Consider the following 15,937-nt stretch of genomic DNA (forward strand, 5'->3'; position numbering starts at 1 on the left):
ATTATTATAAACAGTGTTTCCTCATTTCATGGTTTTTCTTAGAAAGTTTCTAAGTAACTTAACAGAAGAGAAAAATGAAATTGTGGGGAGTTAAATAACAGAAATTTATATCCTAGCAAGGGTGCTCACGCATCCCAGCCTCGGGGACACACAAGTGACTACTGGGCCATGCAAATCATCGTACGGTCACTGGGTCTCCTTTGGCAGTTCTGGCATTCCCTGTCACGAGCACACAGAAGAAAATGAGTAAGGTGACTTCAGTGTATGGGACATTGTCTTTTGCTTTTGGTGGTGGGTTGACCAGCAGAGAGAAGACAGGAACACAGATGTCGTAGGAGCATCTCAGGATATCGGAAGAGACTGTCCGCATCTCACCACCGTTGCTCTGAGCCCCAGGGAGGGCTCCCCTGGTATCTGCACCGTGTGTGCCCCACTATGGCCACAGCACGCCCGGCTTCACCCACGGGCACGAGCTGAGCTGTGGACAACACTGCAGCATCAGCATTGGGAGCACGGTTTGACCAAGTGGGCAGTTGCTGTTTTAAATCACTAGAACCTGGCGATATTAAATTTTTGTTTTCATGAGCCAAAGGTCATAGCACAGATGAGGTCTACGTGTCATGACATGGGCCACAGGAAGACACGTCTTCAAGTTATGTTGACCTGCCAGGGAGAGGACCGGAGATACAGAGCACAGCAAACATGTACTGGTGATGCAGGGCGTTCCTGTTACCTATGAACTGCGCCTTTTCCATGTAAACGGGTCGAGCATGGGGCACGGAGTTTCCTGCCTGCTCTTTGGAGTTGGTGTCATGGAAAGAAGCTAAGGGCCAAAGTGATGGGACGGGCGGAGGGGCAGGCGGGCTGGGGAATGTCACCTTCTTGACATTTGTTCTAAAGTGACTTAGAGATGATCATTCATTTATAATTGAAACCTAATCCCAAACAGCGTCGGCTCCCTCTTTCTCTCTGTAAACACATCTGGTCATAAATAACTTAAACGTCTCCTTGGCATTCAGGATTCAGTTCCGGCTGGAGTGAAAAAGGATGAAGGATGCTGAGCGTGGAGGAGGAGATGTCGGGTGTCTGTGTGTGTGCAGAGGCGGCTTAAGCGTCTAATGCACGTTGCAAACATCAGCCATCAGAGACGGGCGGGGTGACCCAGCCGTATTTTTCATGAGTCTTCACCAAACTCTTAAAGGTAGCTTCGGCCTCCTTGCGACTGAAGGACTTTTTTGATTTGCCCGCTTTTCTACAGATCCGCCCCTGAGTGAGAGGAAAAGATAAACCAGGTTAGAACCCATCAGCAACCCCAATTCCCGCCCTCATTGTTAAGAACACACAAAGTGACGGGGATTTCTGATGTCTGAATCAGTGCGGTGAAAGGAGAGATATGGAACATCACAGGTTCGTTACCAAATGGACGGAGGAGTCCAGTGGCGGGCAAGCTTTTTGGGGAGAGAGAGACACGCGGGCTGCTGGCGTCCTCAGAACGAGCTCATCCCAGGATGCTGGAAGGCGGCCACTGCTCCAGGTGCTGCGCCCGAGCGGGGAGGACAAGCTTTATCAAAAGAGCATCAATGCGAAATGGAGCCCATTATCCTGGAGGCAAAATGCTGTGCTAACTTCCCTTCCCCCCCACCACAGAATGCCTTTAAAGATAACTTAGAGATACATGTTTCTGTATAGATGTGTATATTTATAGATTCACACACACACTTTAAAACTCCAACTTTTTATGTTCAAGCTCAGCAGCAGTGAATGACTTTCTTGTAATTCATGCCACGAGGGAGCCAGTTCCTGAGAAGACGGTAGGGCCATTTCCACGGAGGCGGAAGCCTGTCCTCGAGTCCCCAGTGAGGGGTCCAGGGGAGGCCAGTGCTTCCTCACACAACCGCCGGTGGTAGGGGGGTGGTGCCGGGAGAGGTCCACTCCCCTCGCAGTGACCAGCGGTGCCCTGGTCTGAAGGACGGAGCCTTTGGGTCTGCAGGGACCAGAGGGTCTGGTTCAGCTCAGGATGGACGCAGGCTCTAGACCATGAGCGAGAAGGGACCAGCAGACACCGCCGAGGTGGCCGTGTCTCAGGCCATCGCCACCCCTCCAGGGAGCCCTGGGGAATGAGGCTCACTTGGCATCAGAGGGGATGGGCAGGCAGAGGGCCATGAGGGGCTGGGCGGAGCTGGACCGTCCATCAGACGAGTCGGCGCCTCTCTCACTGCTCCTGGCTCAGCCGCTCGCCACGCCGCCTCCTCACGGCCCATCGACAGAAACGCTCTCTTAGCCTCTCAGCTACAGTTCCTCGCACTTGACTTCCCTCCGCCCGTCCTGGAAGGTCTGCTTGTCCTCCCGAGCATCCCACGCACGTGTTTTGTAGGTGGGATGGAAACACCCTGAGTTTCACCCACTAGCAAATGCGCGCACACCGTTCCCAGCAGTCTCCTGTCGTTTATGAACTTTCACTAACAACGCTCTCTGGACAGGCCCTTGGCAGGTAATATTTTTGTTACAGCACGCTGCGGGCAAGTGCCATCCGTGTAAGGGGACCTGAACGGGACCTGGGCCTCACCCGCAGGGCCTGGCTGGGCTACATCGCATACCTGTTCCCTTGTACAGGAATTGAGAGCAGCAGCCACCCAGGTCTGTGTGGTTTGGGGACCAAGATCCTCCCGTCTTAGGTCTCTCTGATAACCCACCCATAACTCCCCTGGGAAGACGTCTTCATTCACAGGGAAAATGGCACCGGATCCCTACAAACTGGGAATGGGAGGCTGTTTCACATATTTAAATTCAGAGCTTATGGTTCCTTTTTAACATTTGTCTTTTCAACAGTGGAGACTCAGAGCAAAGCCCAGTTGGGGGTGGGGGGTGGCGAGTCAGAAACCCAGAGCTACTGCTTTGCTCTGGCTGCTCTGGATGTCCCTCTGGCTGAGCTTTTCCATCCGCCAATCAAGGGCAAGACCACCTCTTCTAATTAGCTTCTTGGTGCACAAGAAATGAGCTGCTAAAGGGTGAAGGAAAACTGGAAAAGAAGACAGGAATCCACCATTTATTGGCTTACAGAAACATCCCCCGTCTCCCCTGCTTTGCTTATGTGGTGTAGTTACACTTATATAAAGGGACCATGAAAAGCTAATACGTTTATAATCATCATCATGTGGGTCAAGATCAAAGTCCAACGTTATTTCATTAAACACAGGCAAATGCATCTTTGCAGGGATGTCGGCATCAATTGTTACATAAGTGGGAGCAAGTATCAAAGGCTATTGTTTTGTATAAAATGCAAATTCTAACCATCTCTATCATTCTTTTCTATAATACTGAAAATGTATGGTATGACTTGAGAATTCTGAACTAAAAGCAGCCAGACAAATACAAGCTCACAATAATCTTGGAATATTCCAACCCTCTTGGCATGAACATGTACTTTGCTAATTCTTTGTGAAAGTCTCAATTGTTACAAAAAACAACAGATAAACCCCCAGATGAACAGACCAGTCTTTGTTGCTTCTTCTTCCCGAGAAGAATTATGAACATAAAGCACCAGCACTCAGTCAATTCAGCAGCCGGGAGACAGAGACCGCGTGTGGCACTCGGAGGTCTTAGCATCTTCACTGCACTCAGCTGGCCACAGAGCACTCCCATCTCGCCCCCTGTCTTACACCCTAGTTTGCAGCTAACAAATATCTTTTCATAGCTCACCTGTCCTCCTCTGATGGGCTGTTCAAGCATCACCCAGAAACACCCTGGGCTCCAGAACCAGGGCGGCTGAGCTGTTGCTGGAATGCCCTTGAGGTGCCCACTGCACCAAGAAGGGGAGGGTCACTCTGTCCATCCTGGGCCTCTGATGGTCCAGGGCCATTCTCATGTTGAACCAACTCCCATTCCTTTTTTTTCTTTTACTTTTTTTTTTTTTTGGCCATGCCATGCAGCTTGCGGGATCTCAGTTCCCTGACCAGGGATTGAACCCGGGCCTCGGCAGTGAAAGTGTCGAATCCTAACCACTAGGGCACCAGGGAACTTCTTTATTTTTTTAATTGAAGCATAGTTGATTTATAATGTTGTGTTAGTTTCAGGTGTACAGCAAAGTGATTCAGTTATATATATATATATATATATATATATATATATATATTCCCAGAATATGTGTATTATATACATTCTTTTCCATTATAGGTTATTATAAGATACTGAATATAGTTCCCTGTGCTGTACAGTAGGTCTTTGTTGATTATCTGTTTTATATATAGTAGTGTGTATTTGTTAATCCCACACTCTTTATTTATCCCTCCCCCGCCTTTCTCCTTTGGTAACCAGAAGTTTGTTTTCTAGGTCTGTGTGTCTGTTTCTGTTTTGGAAGTAAGTTCATTTGTATCATTTTTTTAGATTCCACATATATAAGTGATATCAGATGATATTTGTCTTTCTCTGTCTGACTTATTTCACTTAGAATGATAATCTCTAGGTCCATCCAGGTTGCTGCAAATGGCAATATTTCATTCTTTTTATGGCTGAGTAACATTCCATTGCATATATATATATATATATATATATATATATATATATATATATCACACCTTCTTTATACATTTGTCTGTCGATGGACACTTAGATTGCTTCCATGTCTTGGTTTTTGTAAATAGTGCTGCTATGAACATTGGGGTGCATGTACGTTTTTGAATTGGTGTTTTCTCTGCATATATGCCCAGGAGTGGGATTGCTGGATTATACAGTAGCTCTATTTTTAGTTTCTTAAGGAACCTCCATACTGTTCTTCATAGTGGCTGTACCAATTTACATTCCCACCAACAGTGTAGGAGGGTTCCCTTTTCTCCACACCCTCTCCAGCATTTATGATTTGTAGACTTTTTTTTTTCTTTTTTGCGGTATGCGGGCTTCTCACCGTTTTGGCCTCTCCCATTGCAGAGCATAGGCTCCGGACGCGCAGGCTCAGTGGCCATGGCTCACGGGACCAGCCACTCTGCGGCATGTGGGATCTTCCCGGACAGGGGCACGAACCCGCGTCCCCTGCATCGGCAGGCGGACTCTGCCACCACTGCGCCACCAGGGCAGCCTGAGCCTTTCTGATGATGGCCATTCTGACTGGTGTGAGGTGATGCCTCACTATAATGTTGATTTGCTTTCCTCTAATAATTAGCGATGTTGCAGCTCCCATTCTTCGTTCCAGGGTACAGTCTCCTAGAGTCTGGATTTTGGGGAAACCTTCAGCCTAACTCCTCTGACCCTCTGTATTTTCCTCTATAAATCAGGGACAAAACCCACATTATAGCATCATTATGAATGTCAGATAAGATGAATTTGAAAACATTTTGAGAATTTTAAGGTGTGTACAACCAACTAAGAACAGTTTTTCTTATTTTCCTAACATGGATATTTCTCTCTTATCTATTTCCATGTAACTAATACTCAGAGAGTCTTTTCTGGAGATCTTCCTTCAAATAACTCTTGTTTTCCCTAAAATACCTCTACTTGTATTTAATGCCAAAGGACCTGATGTGACAGTTTGCTTAGCCCAGTGTGATAGCTCTGTGCGAGCATTCAGAGGTTAGAAAAGTAAACGCTCTCTCCTGATTACAGTCAATCTGTCTTGTTGCAGATTGTAAACATAGGGTTATGTGCAACCATAGGATTCTGACCTAACAAACCTTAAAAATCTCAAAATCTCTCAGTGATATTGATGCCAAGCAATTCTAATGATAACACAGTTCTCTGGGGCTGCATCTGTCAAACAAAACCATTAGTTGGTGCTTTGGTTTGACCTTTTATTTTGCTTATAGCATTTTGGGGGGCCAGTTACAGTGATCAACATGAAAACGTTTCCACACAGCTAACAAGCGACCCCAGACTCAGGTCCTCGGACAGGCCACCTGGTCTTACGTGGCTTTCATTACCCTGATGTGCACAGTGAATTTCAGTCTGCCTCTGTCACTTCTTCAACTCTTGTTCATTCATTCATTCACTCACTCAGTATGTTGGGTGCTGGGTTTAGAAAGACAAAGTGATCTTGGCCCTTGCCTGTAGGGCTTTAGAATCATTACGGGGAGAGAATCGGGGGTGTTGTCGCCACTGAGACAGAAGGGGTGCATCGGGGTTTCTCAGCCCCAGTACTGTTGACAACATGGGCTGGATAGTTCTTTGTCGTGGGGTGTTCTGTGCACCACAGGATGTTTAGTAGCGTCCATGGCCTCCACCCACTAGATGCCAGCAGCACCTCCTGAGCTATGACATCCAAACTGTCTCCAGACATCGCCAAATGTCCCCTCAGAGATAAAATCGCTCCCGAATGAGAGCCACTGGTGTGTGGAATAAAGACGGCGCAGAGCAAGGAGGAGCTAGTCCATCTCTATTCACCGCTACAAGTCCTCCCCGGGTCAGGGACTGTGCTGGTTACCGGGACTGCAGGGCTTTCTAAACTGGAAACGATTTCGGTCCTCATGGAACTTACAGCTCAGAGGGGAGGATGGATTCTACCTTGGGGGAGAGGAAAAGAGAAGGGGTAGTGTTTGTTGTCTGTGTGGTCAGAAAGATTTCCACATTTGAAGACACTTGAACTGAGCCTTGAAATACGGGTAGTAAATGTTTATCAGGTCATGGTGGGTGAAGATAAGTGGTCCAAAAGTGGTGGTTGAAATATGCAGCTGTTTTCAGAGGATGGGCAGACACTTGGTGAAGCTAGGGCACAGTGTGTGTGTGTGTGTGTGTGTGTCTGTGTGTTGCGTGGGTGTACAGAATTCAATAGACCTGACTTCAAATTCCTGCTCCAACACTTCCTGGCTGTGTGACCCTGGGTGAGTTACTTAACCTCTCTGAATCTCAACTTCCTCATCTGTAAAATAAGCATAGTCACAGTATTATATGACACTGAATTTTTATAGGGATCTAATACGTTAAAACGTACAAGATGCTTGGCACAGTGCCAGGCAAGGATGAACACAATAAATGTGGATTTTTATTTTTGAAACTATCACAGAGGATCTTATCCTTATTCTTTGGCAAAGTTAGTTTCATTCTGCCCTCTTGGAAAAAAAACACACAAAATTCTCTGTCTTTCATGAGGATATTATGACTTGGCTTATTTGGTCACAAAAACATCTTCAGGCAAATCCAATATTTTGCATTTGTAGGGCTAATTTCTCAGCCTTTTTGATAATGTCATTTTAACTTGTTGACATAAACATATTCATTCAGTATTTGTCACTTGGTTAGATTGTCCGTCTCACTATTTTTTTTCTCTGCAAACATACTTTCATGACATTTTTGTGTTTCACTTGCCCGTGAATTACCGGCTTCTGCTCCTTTAAAACTAGTTAGAATTTCAAGGCTCCTCCTGTAAAATTTTGATGCTCTTCACTCACTTCCTGGGCTGAATTATAGAGCTGCTGCTACTTGTTTTTAAAGTCTCTGAAAGTGTAATTTTTAGTCTAAAAGCGTTCACACACCCTGACCCCTCCGACTCCGGTTTCAAGCATGTGTTGTGCTCAGTGTGGACTCCCTCCAGGACGCTGCCTGTGGAGGGGAAGCTCAGATGGGTCACACGCTCGGCTTGAGGAAAGCACAGGAACAAGCGTCTTTGAAAGGAGGTCCGCTCGGAGAGACAGCAGTGATTTCGCCTCTCTTTTAAGGTCTGCTGTTCAAAGCAGATCCACTTACAAGTTCTGAAGGACAGATAAAACTCTGCAACGGTTGAGACTGCTTCCAAGAGACTCTTTCCCAAATCAAAACAATGACTCTGAAGCCACTGACCAGTGAGGGAGGGACTCCTGCTGGATCTCTCCAATGGAGCCCCAAAGAGAAGCACGTGCAGGTGGAAATGCATTGATGTGACTCTGCAGCCCTTACCATGGGTCTGAGAATGTGTGTATGTGGGTATATGCTTGTGTGCATGCTTGTGTGCATGCATGTCCACATGTGTGCATACCAGTGTGCATATGCATGTGTGTGTATGTACATGAGCATTCACATGTGCGTTTGTATGTACACGTGTGTGTGTGTGTGTGTGTGTGTGTGTGTGTGTGTGTGTGACTGTAGTGTTGGGAGAGATGTGAGGGTCCTTGCAGTGACTGGAACCCAAGGGTAACCTTCCCGAGGGAAGCCCCGGGCCTCATACATCGACTAGGAGGACGGTGAGTTTACAGGGGGAAGACCTGCTGCCCGTCAGGGGTCCCACCCAGCACCAGCCAAGGTGGGGAAGGAGGAGAGGGTGCTGAAAGGGCAGGAAGGAGAGGGGGCGGAGTGACACGGTGGGGACATGCCGTCAACCAGCTGGTGTTGGGTTTCGACGTGAAACACCCTGAATCCCCACGTGGCCTCTGTCCCCAAGTGCGATGGCATCTGGTCCACATCCGGTCACGTGTGCTGACGTGCTGCAGTGGTGTGGCCGCTTTCACACGTAGTATCTCATTAAACTCCCACAGACAACACTCCACTTGAGCTTGATCATCAGGGCTGGTCAGGAAAGTGGGCTTCCACTATCAGCTTCATCCCCCCCAGGCACAGCTGCCTCCTCTAGACCACTGGGTGATGACCAGAGGCCCCTCGAGGTCAAAGTACCAGGGAGAGATGCGTCATGGCCGGGCTCGCAGGAGGCACGGAACCCGCCAGGGAAAGGGCTTTGCTAGTGGGGGTGGGAGGGGCTTGGGGGGCTCCCTCCAGGCAATCAGTGCGTCCAAAGACACAGAGGCTCAGCCCTTCCCTGCGTCCCATCCCTCTGCTGGGCATTTAGGTCCCTGTGCCCTCCTTGGGTTTTAAGCAGAAGCTCATGCTTCTATTTGCTTCCATTATTTCGACGTCCTATAGCAAACTTATTTAATGCCATCCCCTCACCCCACCTTAGCTATTTGTAATTTAGTTCCAGATCTTTTTTTTTAAAGATTTTTTTTGATGTGCACAATTTTTAAAGTCTTTATTGCATTTGTTACAATATTGCTTCTGTTTTATGTTTTGGTTTTTTGGCCACGAGGCTTGTGGGATCTAGGCTTCCCGACCAGGGATTGAACCCACGTCCCCTGCATTGGAAGGTGAAGTCTTAACCACTGGACTGCCAGGGAAGTCCCCCAGATTTTGTTGATAAGATCTTTTGTGAGATACAAAAAACTAAAAATAGGACTACCATACGACCCAGCAAATCCACTCCTGGGTGTATTTCTGAAAAAAACCCCAAAACTTTAATTCAAAAACATATATGCACCCCAAATGTTCATAGCAGCATTATTTACAATTGCTAAGATATGGAAGCAACCTAAGTGTCCATCAACAGATGAATGGATAAAGAAGATGTGGTATATTTATACAATGGAATACTACTCAGCCATAAAAAAGAATGAAATATTGCCATTTGCAGCAATGTGGATGTACTCGGAGAGCATTGTGCTAAATGAAATAAGTCAGACTGAGAAAGATAAACACTGTATGATCTAAAAAATAAAACAAACTAGTGAATATAACAGGAAAGAAACAGACACAGATATAGAGAACAAACTAGTGGTTACCACCATAGGGGGGAAGGGCAAGAGAGGGGGAGGGGTTTAAGAGACACAAACTATTATGCATAAAATAAGCTACAAGGATATATTGTACAATGCAGGGAATATAGCCAGTATTTTATAATAACTATAAATGGAGTATAACCTTTAAAATTGTGAATCACTATAATGACCACCCGTAACATATAATATTGCACCTCAACTATACTTCAATTAAAAAAATCAAACTTCTATATCCTTGTCACAAAATGTTGTAAGGATTCTACTATATATTAAAGGTCTTATTTTTATAATATAAATCACAAGAAAAGACTGTAAGGCAGATTCTAGAAATCGTCAACTCAAAATATTCACCTCAGAAACAAAAAGCTAAGTTTATCTTTCTGGAAGTTACAGCTTGAGGACACAAGGTCTGTTTTGTAATTCTGACACTGGGTACTAATTCATAGTCACACACATAAAGGCTATTAGCAAAGCAAGTTTCAAGACAGACCACTAGAACATTCCATAGGAACAAAGGATGCTGGGGACAGGGCACTCATGCTGAGCAGCACTAGGGGCCGCACTGCCAGGTAGACAGAGTGGAGCCACTCTTGGGTGGTTTTAGGTGGAAAAGGCCAGGATCCTCCATTCAGGGACCAGGATGAAAGCTTTGTGCACGTGTGCACGTGGACATACCATCTGCTGGAGGAAGGCACTGCAGTTTCTCCCTAGCAGAAATGTTCTCACAGTGCATCGTGGGCTGTGTGTGTCCACCCAAGGCAGGCAGGGAACCAGCAGGGGATGCCGTGTTTTGGAAAGATGCCTGAGTGAACCCCTGGGGACACCCAGAAGGAAGCTGTGACTCTCTGCCCATCAGGACACAACCTTTCACTGTACACACGTCCAGGGGCGTCTCCCTTGTGGTTGACCCATCCTTAAAGAGACGCTTGGGTCTATCAAAGTCGTCGACATGGAAGGGACTCTACCCAGGAGGTTAAACGCCTATTTTCTCCTATGGATGCCAACAAGGCTGTCTGACGTTACGACCTATAGCCCAATTACGAGAAGGGAGGTGACGTGGCGGGCAGAGCTGGGCCACGGCCATGGGTGATAGGGTGCTCCTCACCAGGAGTGGGGTAGACAAGCAGGGAAACGTACAATATATCTCTGCAGAAGCGAGTGTCCTCTAGATCAGAGAGTCTCAGCCTGGGCACTACTGGCATCTGGGGATGGATCATTCTTGGTCGTGGGGCCGTCCTATGCATTGTAGAAGGTCTAGCAGCACCTCTGGCCTTTAACCACTGCATGCAATAGCGGCCCTGTGCCAGATGTAATAACCACAGATGCCTCCACATACTGACAAGTGTCCCCAGGGGTCGGGGCAGAATCGCCCCCTGTTGAGATAGCCTGCTCTAGTCTGTGCAAGGGGCGTGCTGTGTGGGGTGCAGATGGAGCGCCAAACCTGGCCTGGGGGGCCAGGCAGGGGAGACTTCCTGGAGGAGGCAGTTCAGGAGCTGGACTCAAGGACAAGAGGAATGATCCATCCAGGACACAGGGAGGGAGACCGGGGGAGCACGGGGAATATGTGTCCAGGTGCTCCTGGGAGGACAGAGAGGGAGCAGGCAGGGATGGGAGGTGGGTTATTTCCTGGGGCTGCCATAACCGAGGGCCATACTGGCTGCCTTAGAAGGACAGAAATTAATTTTCTCTCAGTTCTGTAGGGCAGAAGTCCAAAACCAAGGTGTGGGCAGGGCTGATCCGAGAGGCTCCAGGGGACAATCTGTCCCATGCCTCCCCTTGGCTCCGGGTGGTTTGTTGTCCATCACAGGCGTCCGTGGGTTTGTGGACGCATCACCCCAATCTCTGCTTTCAGGTCACGTGACCTTCTCCCTATGCGTCTCTCTGTCTCTGTGTCACCCTTCCTCTTCTTACCAGGACACTCACTGGTCATGGCATCAGGGCCCCTCCTGACCCAGGATGATCTCTTCTTTACTACTGCAAAGACCTTGTGTCCAAATAAGGACACATTCACAGGTGGGGGGGGGTGCGGGGGAGGGAGGGGGCAGACGTCAGTATACCTTTGGGGCACAACTGTCCCCACTGTAGGAGGAAGGTTGACAGAAAGGTCAGCACCTGCGTCTCTCCTGGAGGGGACAGAGAGCAGGGTCCGGGTTTCCTCTGGGACGGGTCACTTGGGAGGTGGGTGGCCGTCAAGTACGGGGTGGGGGCCAGCTGCGTTATTGCCACCGCCCAGAGAAGACAGGCAAGAGCCTGGCCCGGGACAGAGGCAACTCGAGGGGAGGGAAAGGGGCTGAGAGCAGCCGGGCGACGCCTGCGGGACTGGGAGGGATCTGTCGTTGAGGGAAGGAAGCCAGTTTCTGACCCTGGAGGAAACAGGTTTCCAGGGTAAGATAGGAGCCCTTGGGAGCGGGTGGTAGGTGAGGCAAGAGGGGAAGCAGAGGGCTTCCCTGGTGGCGCAGTGGTTGAGAGTCCGCCTGCCGATGCAGGGGACACGGGTTCGTGCCCCGATCCGGGAAGGTCCCACATGCCGCGGAGCGGCCAGGCCCGTGAGCCATGGCCGCTGAGCCTGCGCGTCCGGAGCCTGTGCTCCGCAACGGGAGAGGCCACAGCAGTGAGAGGCCCGCGTACCACAAAAAAAGAAAAAAAAAAAGAAAAAAAGAGGAGAAGCGGGAAGCGGAGGGCTTAGCAGCTGGACCCAGCAAGGGGACCTCGGGGAGGCGGGCACAGGTGGCGGTCCACGAAGGGTGCCTGCGAGTGTCCAAAGAGCATCCGTGGTCCAGCCCTCAGGAAGAAACAGTCATCTCAGAAGTGTGATGCTCAGGCTTCCCTGGTGGCGCAGTGGTTGAGAATCTGCCTGCTAATGCAGGGGACGCGGGTTCGAGCCCTGGTCTGGGAGGATCCCACATGCCGCGGAGCAACTGGGCCCGTGAGCCACAACTACTGAGCCTGCGCGTCTGGAGCCTGTGGTCTGCAACAAGAGAGGCCGCCATGGTGAGAGGCCCGCGCACCGTGATGAAGAGTGGCCCCCGCTTGCCACAACTGGAGAAAGCCCTCGCACAGAAACGAAGACAAAACACAGCAAAAATAAATTAATTAATTAATAATAAAAAAAATTAAAAAAAAAAAGAAGTGTGATGCTCCCTTGATTCATAATAAAATCAGAACTTTAAAAACTCTTCTCGACCTTATTTAAGTGTGATGCTCGCTTGATTCATAATAAAATCAGAACTTTAAAAACTCTTCTCAACTTTATTTTTTAGCAATTACTGCATGTTAAAAAAAGATCTGGTTCTTTGGAAAAGTGCAGCTTAGCTATGAGAAAGCCCCAAAAGGGCAAACTGTATTTCCCACAGATTAATAAGTGCTTGCCACGGAACAGACCTCATGCGGGTTTCTGGAGAGACCAGGTGAGGCCAGGTGAGGCCAGGTGAGGCCAGGTGAGGGAGATGTCCAGGGCTTGGCCCCAGCCTCATGGGCAGCCGCCGTGGGAATGCATGAAGGAGTAAACACATGAGTGCCATGGGCCAGACTCGCGCTCCCTCCCCGGAAGGACCACAGGCCAGCTTTCCACGGCATTGACACTCATCTGGGTGAAGGATGAGAATAATGCCCAGGATGCAAAGCCACTGCAGTCAGGAAGGAATATTTCCTTGGTGGAACATTCTAGAATTGTCCATTGAGAAACCTTATGGAAGGACAGACTCTCTGTGACAGTCTCTAAAATAGCTTCCCAATTATTAGGCGATAAATGTCCTCAGATATTTCCTTTTGATTTTTGTGAACCTCTCAGGATGACAAAGTCAGCATCAGTTTTATATAACCTGGATAATATTAATATTTAATAGAAATTAAAGTGAAGCTACATTATTTAACCCAGTAGTCCCCCTTAGACACCGTTTCACCTTGTGTGATTTCAGTTACCCTCGGTTGACCTTGGTCCAAAAATATTTAAATGGAAAATTCCAGAAATAAACAATTCATGAGATTTAAATTGCACACCGTTCTGAATAGCGAGATGAAATCTCATGCTCAGTGAGATCATGGAGATATTTCAGGTTTGGTTCCAGACCATCTCAATAAAGCAAATATCGCAGTAAAGTGAGTCACACAGATGTTCTGGTTTCCCAGTGCGTATAAAAGTTATGTTTACATCACACTATAGTATATCAAGTGTGCAACAGCATTGTGTCTAAAAAACAATTTAAACATTTAAAAACAGCATTAATTGAAAAATAATGTTGTTGAAAAAAAATGGCACTGATAGGCTTGCTTGATGCCGGGTTGCCACAAACCTTCAATTTGTAAAAGACACATCTATGAACTGCGATACAATGAAGTGTGCCTGTCCCACTCCATCTCACCTGGGACGTAAATCATCCCTTTGTCCAGCATCTCCACGTAGTATGTGGGAAAAAAACATAGTATATGGGTTCAGTACTACCGCGGTCTCAGGCATCCAATGGGTGCCTTGGAATGTGATCCGCTGCAGATAGGAAGGGACAACTTCATTATCACTAAAACATCCTCACGCCACTGGCGGCATCAGAGGCATACCTCATGGATATTTTTGATTCTTGCAAAACATAAGCATCTCTCTCTTCTACACTTTAAAGAAAGTTCTAGCAATTATGGAATCTGTCTTAAGACAGATTATATTTTCTTGGAAGAAGCAAGCAGGGACAAAGGAACTTTTTGCTAAAACTTTAAACTGTATCAGATAATCATTTCGAAATTATGTTTTCTGGAGATCCCGCTAATACTTCTGCTTAAGCGGTTGGGTCCCAGTGGGTCTCACTACCTGTGCGGGGACACAGGCAGTGGCCGCTGGACGTACTTTTTAAAGGCAATCTCGGTGGTGGTGGCTTGTCCTCGCCGTGTGCTGGGCAGTGTTCTCAAGACTGAGCTTGAACCGACTCCTGAAACCCCCTCTGGAACCCCTCCAGGTGGGCTCCGCTACCGTCAACCCTGATTTATAGATGAGGACAAGCCAATCACGTGCTCGAAGCCACACAGGGTCCCCACGCAGGACCAGAGGCCACACTCTGAACCCCAAGGCCAGGTCGCCTCTCAGAACACGAGAAGGTTGGCAGGTGTCAGCGAGAGAACAAGATATCGACCCTCCGCTGCACAGAATGCGCCCGGCCTGGCCCTCCCTCACTGGATGTGCGCCCCAGGGTCACTGAACCCCTCTATCCCTCTGCACCGCAGCCTCCTTTCAACGTGGAGCTCCGGGCCTCCAGCCCGCAGGGAAACCCCGAGCCGTTCAGCACCGAATCTGCCTTCACCACCAAAAGCCGGGTCCTCCGGCCACAGTCGTGTGGACCTCGGGCCCCTGCCCAACTCTGGGGGCCTTGCTCAGCGAGGCCTCCTTCACCCACACGCCCTGTTCCCTGGGACGCCGGCCACCTGTGCTTTCCATTTGCTGCGCACAGGATGTAGGCAGAGCTGCTGGCCACAGGCCGAGCCAAGGGCGGCGTGTTCCATTCTCAAGGCTGAAGTGCCTGTTTAACACAACACAGCCACCACTTCCAGATTTTCTACTTGCGAGCTGAGTCCAGCCGCCGGCATGTGGTGCTCTAGAAAAGCTCCTGAGTGCACCCTCTGCCTTGCCGGACGATCCCCACGGTGGCAGCTCTTCATCACGGACACGCTCCCCCAGCTGGCTCCACTGACAAGCACGCCGTCACTTAGCAGCCTTCTTACTGGGACAGCTCCACGACTGCCCTGCACCCGGCGAGTGAACAGGGATCGGTGGTGTTTTCCTACCCAACTGGACTTCTCAGGTCAGAATCCAACCCTCTGTCCTACACAGGCAACCTTCCAAGGGCACCATGTTTTCCCTTCTGGGAACACATTTTGAGAAGGACGAGACTTATCGTTCATCCCCCCAGCACCCCACTGGTTTTGGAGTCCACCTGTCCATTCCCTGCAGCCCCCTGTTCTGGGGATGGGACCCCACTGACTCCGACCTACAGCCACCCACCCACTGGGGCCCCATGACACGCGAGGCTGCCCCTGTCCGGCCACATAGCCTTGATTTAAGGACCAGGCACTGGGGATGCGGATCCTTCTTGCTGCTGCCTGGGGGACATGCAAGAAGGGGTGCATGGGCTGGGGCAGGGGGGGCTTTGTGGGAGAGGCCGGGTCTTCCTTTATCCCGGGGTGGCCAGAGCTGACGGCTGCCAGCGGGAGGAGACACCCACTCCCCACACCTCGTGCCCCTGTGCCCTCCCGAGAGAAAGCGGCCGTGCTGACAAGGGCCGCTCACTCCTGCAGCTTCACCCCACATGCGCAGGGCTGGGGGGAGAGAATCTGCTTCCAGCCGATGCCCTTCTGGGGGGTCTGCTGTTGATTTTATGACCCTCAGTAACCAGGTGACCTGGACACTCTCGTTACCCACTCCCGTCGACGGAAGCAATTCTACGTGAGTATAG

General features: G+C 49.1%; 1 protein-coding gene across 1 annotated transcript in view; it reads right to left on the minus strand.

Moving 5' to 3' along the window:
- Window positions 1–493: 493 nt before the first annotated feature.
- Window positions 494–15,937, minus strand: part of UBE2QL1 (ubiquitin conjugating enzyme E2 QL1) — a 46,136-nt gene continuing 30,692 nt past the window's right edge. The window contains exon 2 of the mRNA XM_082624166.1: window positions 494–1,266. Within this exon, the coding sequence (XP_082480292.1) occupies window positions 1,135–1,266 (132 nt within the window). The 3' untranslated portion in view covers window positions 494–1,134. The remainder of the gene's footprint in view (window positions 1,267–15,937) is intronic.

This window comes from Mesoplodon mirus (genome assembly GCF_964341445.2).
Source record: "Mesoplodon mirus genome assembly, chromosome: 5".
Taxonomy (NCBI): Eukaryota; Metazoa; Chordata; class Mammalia; order Artiodactyla; family Ziphiidae; genus Mesoplodon; species Mesoplodon mirus.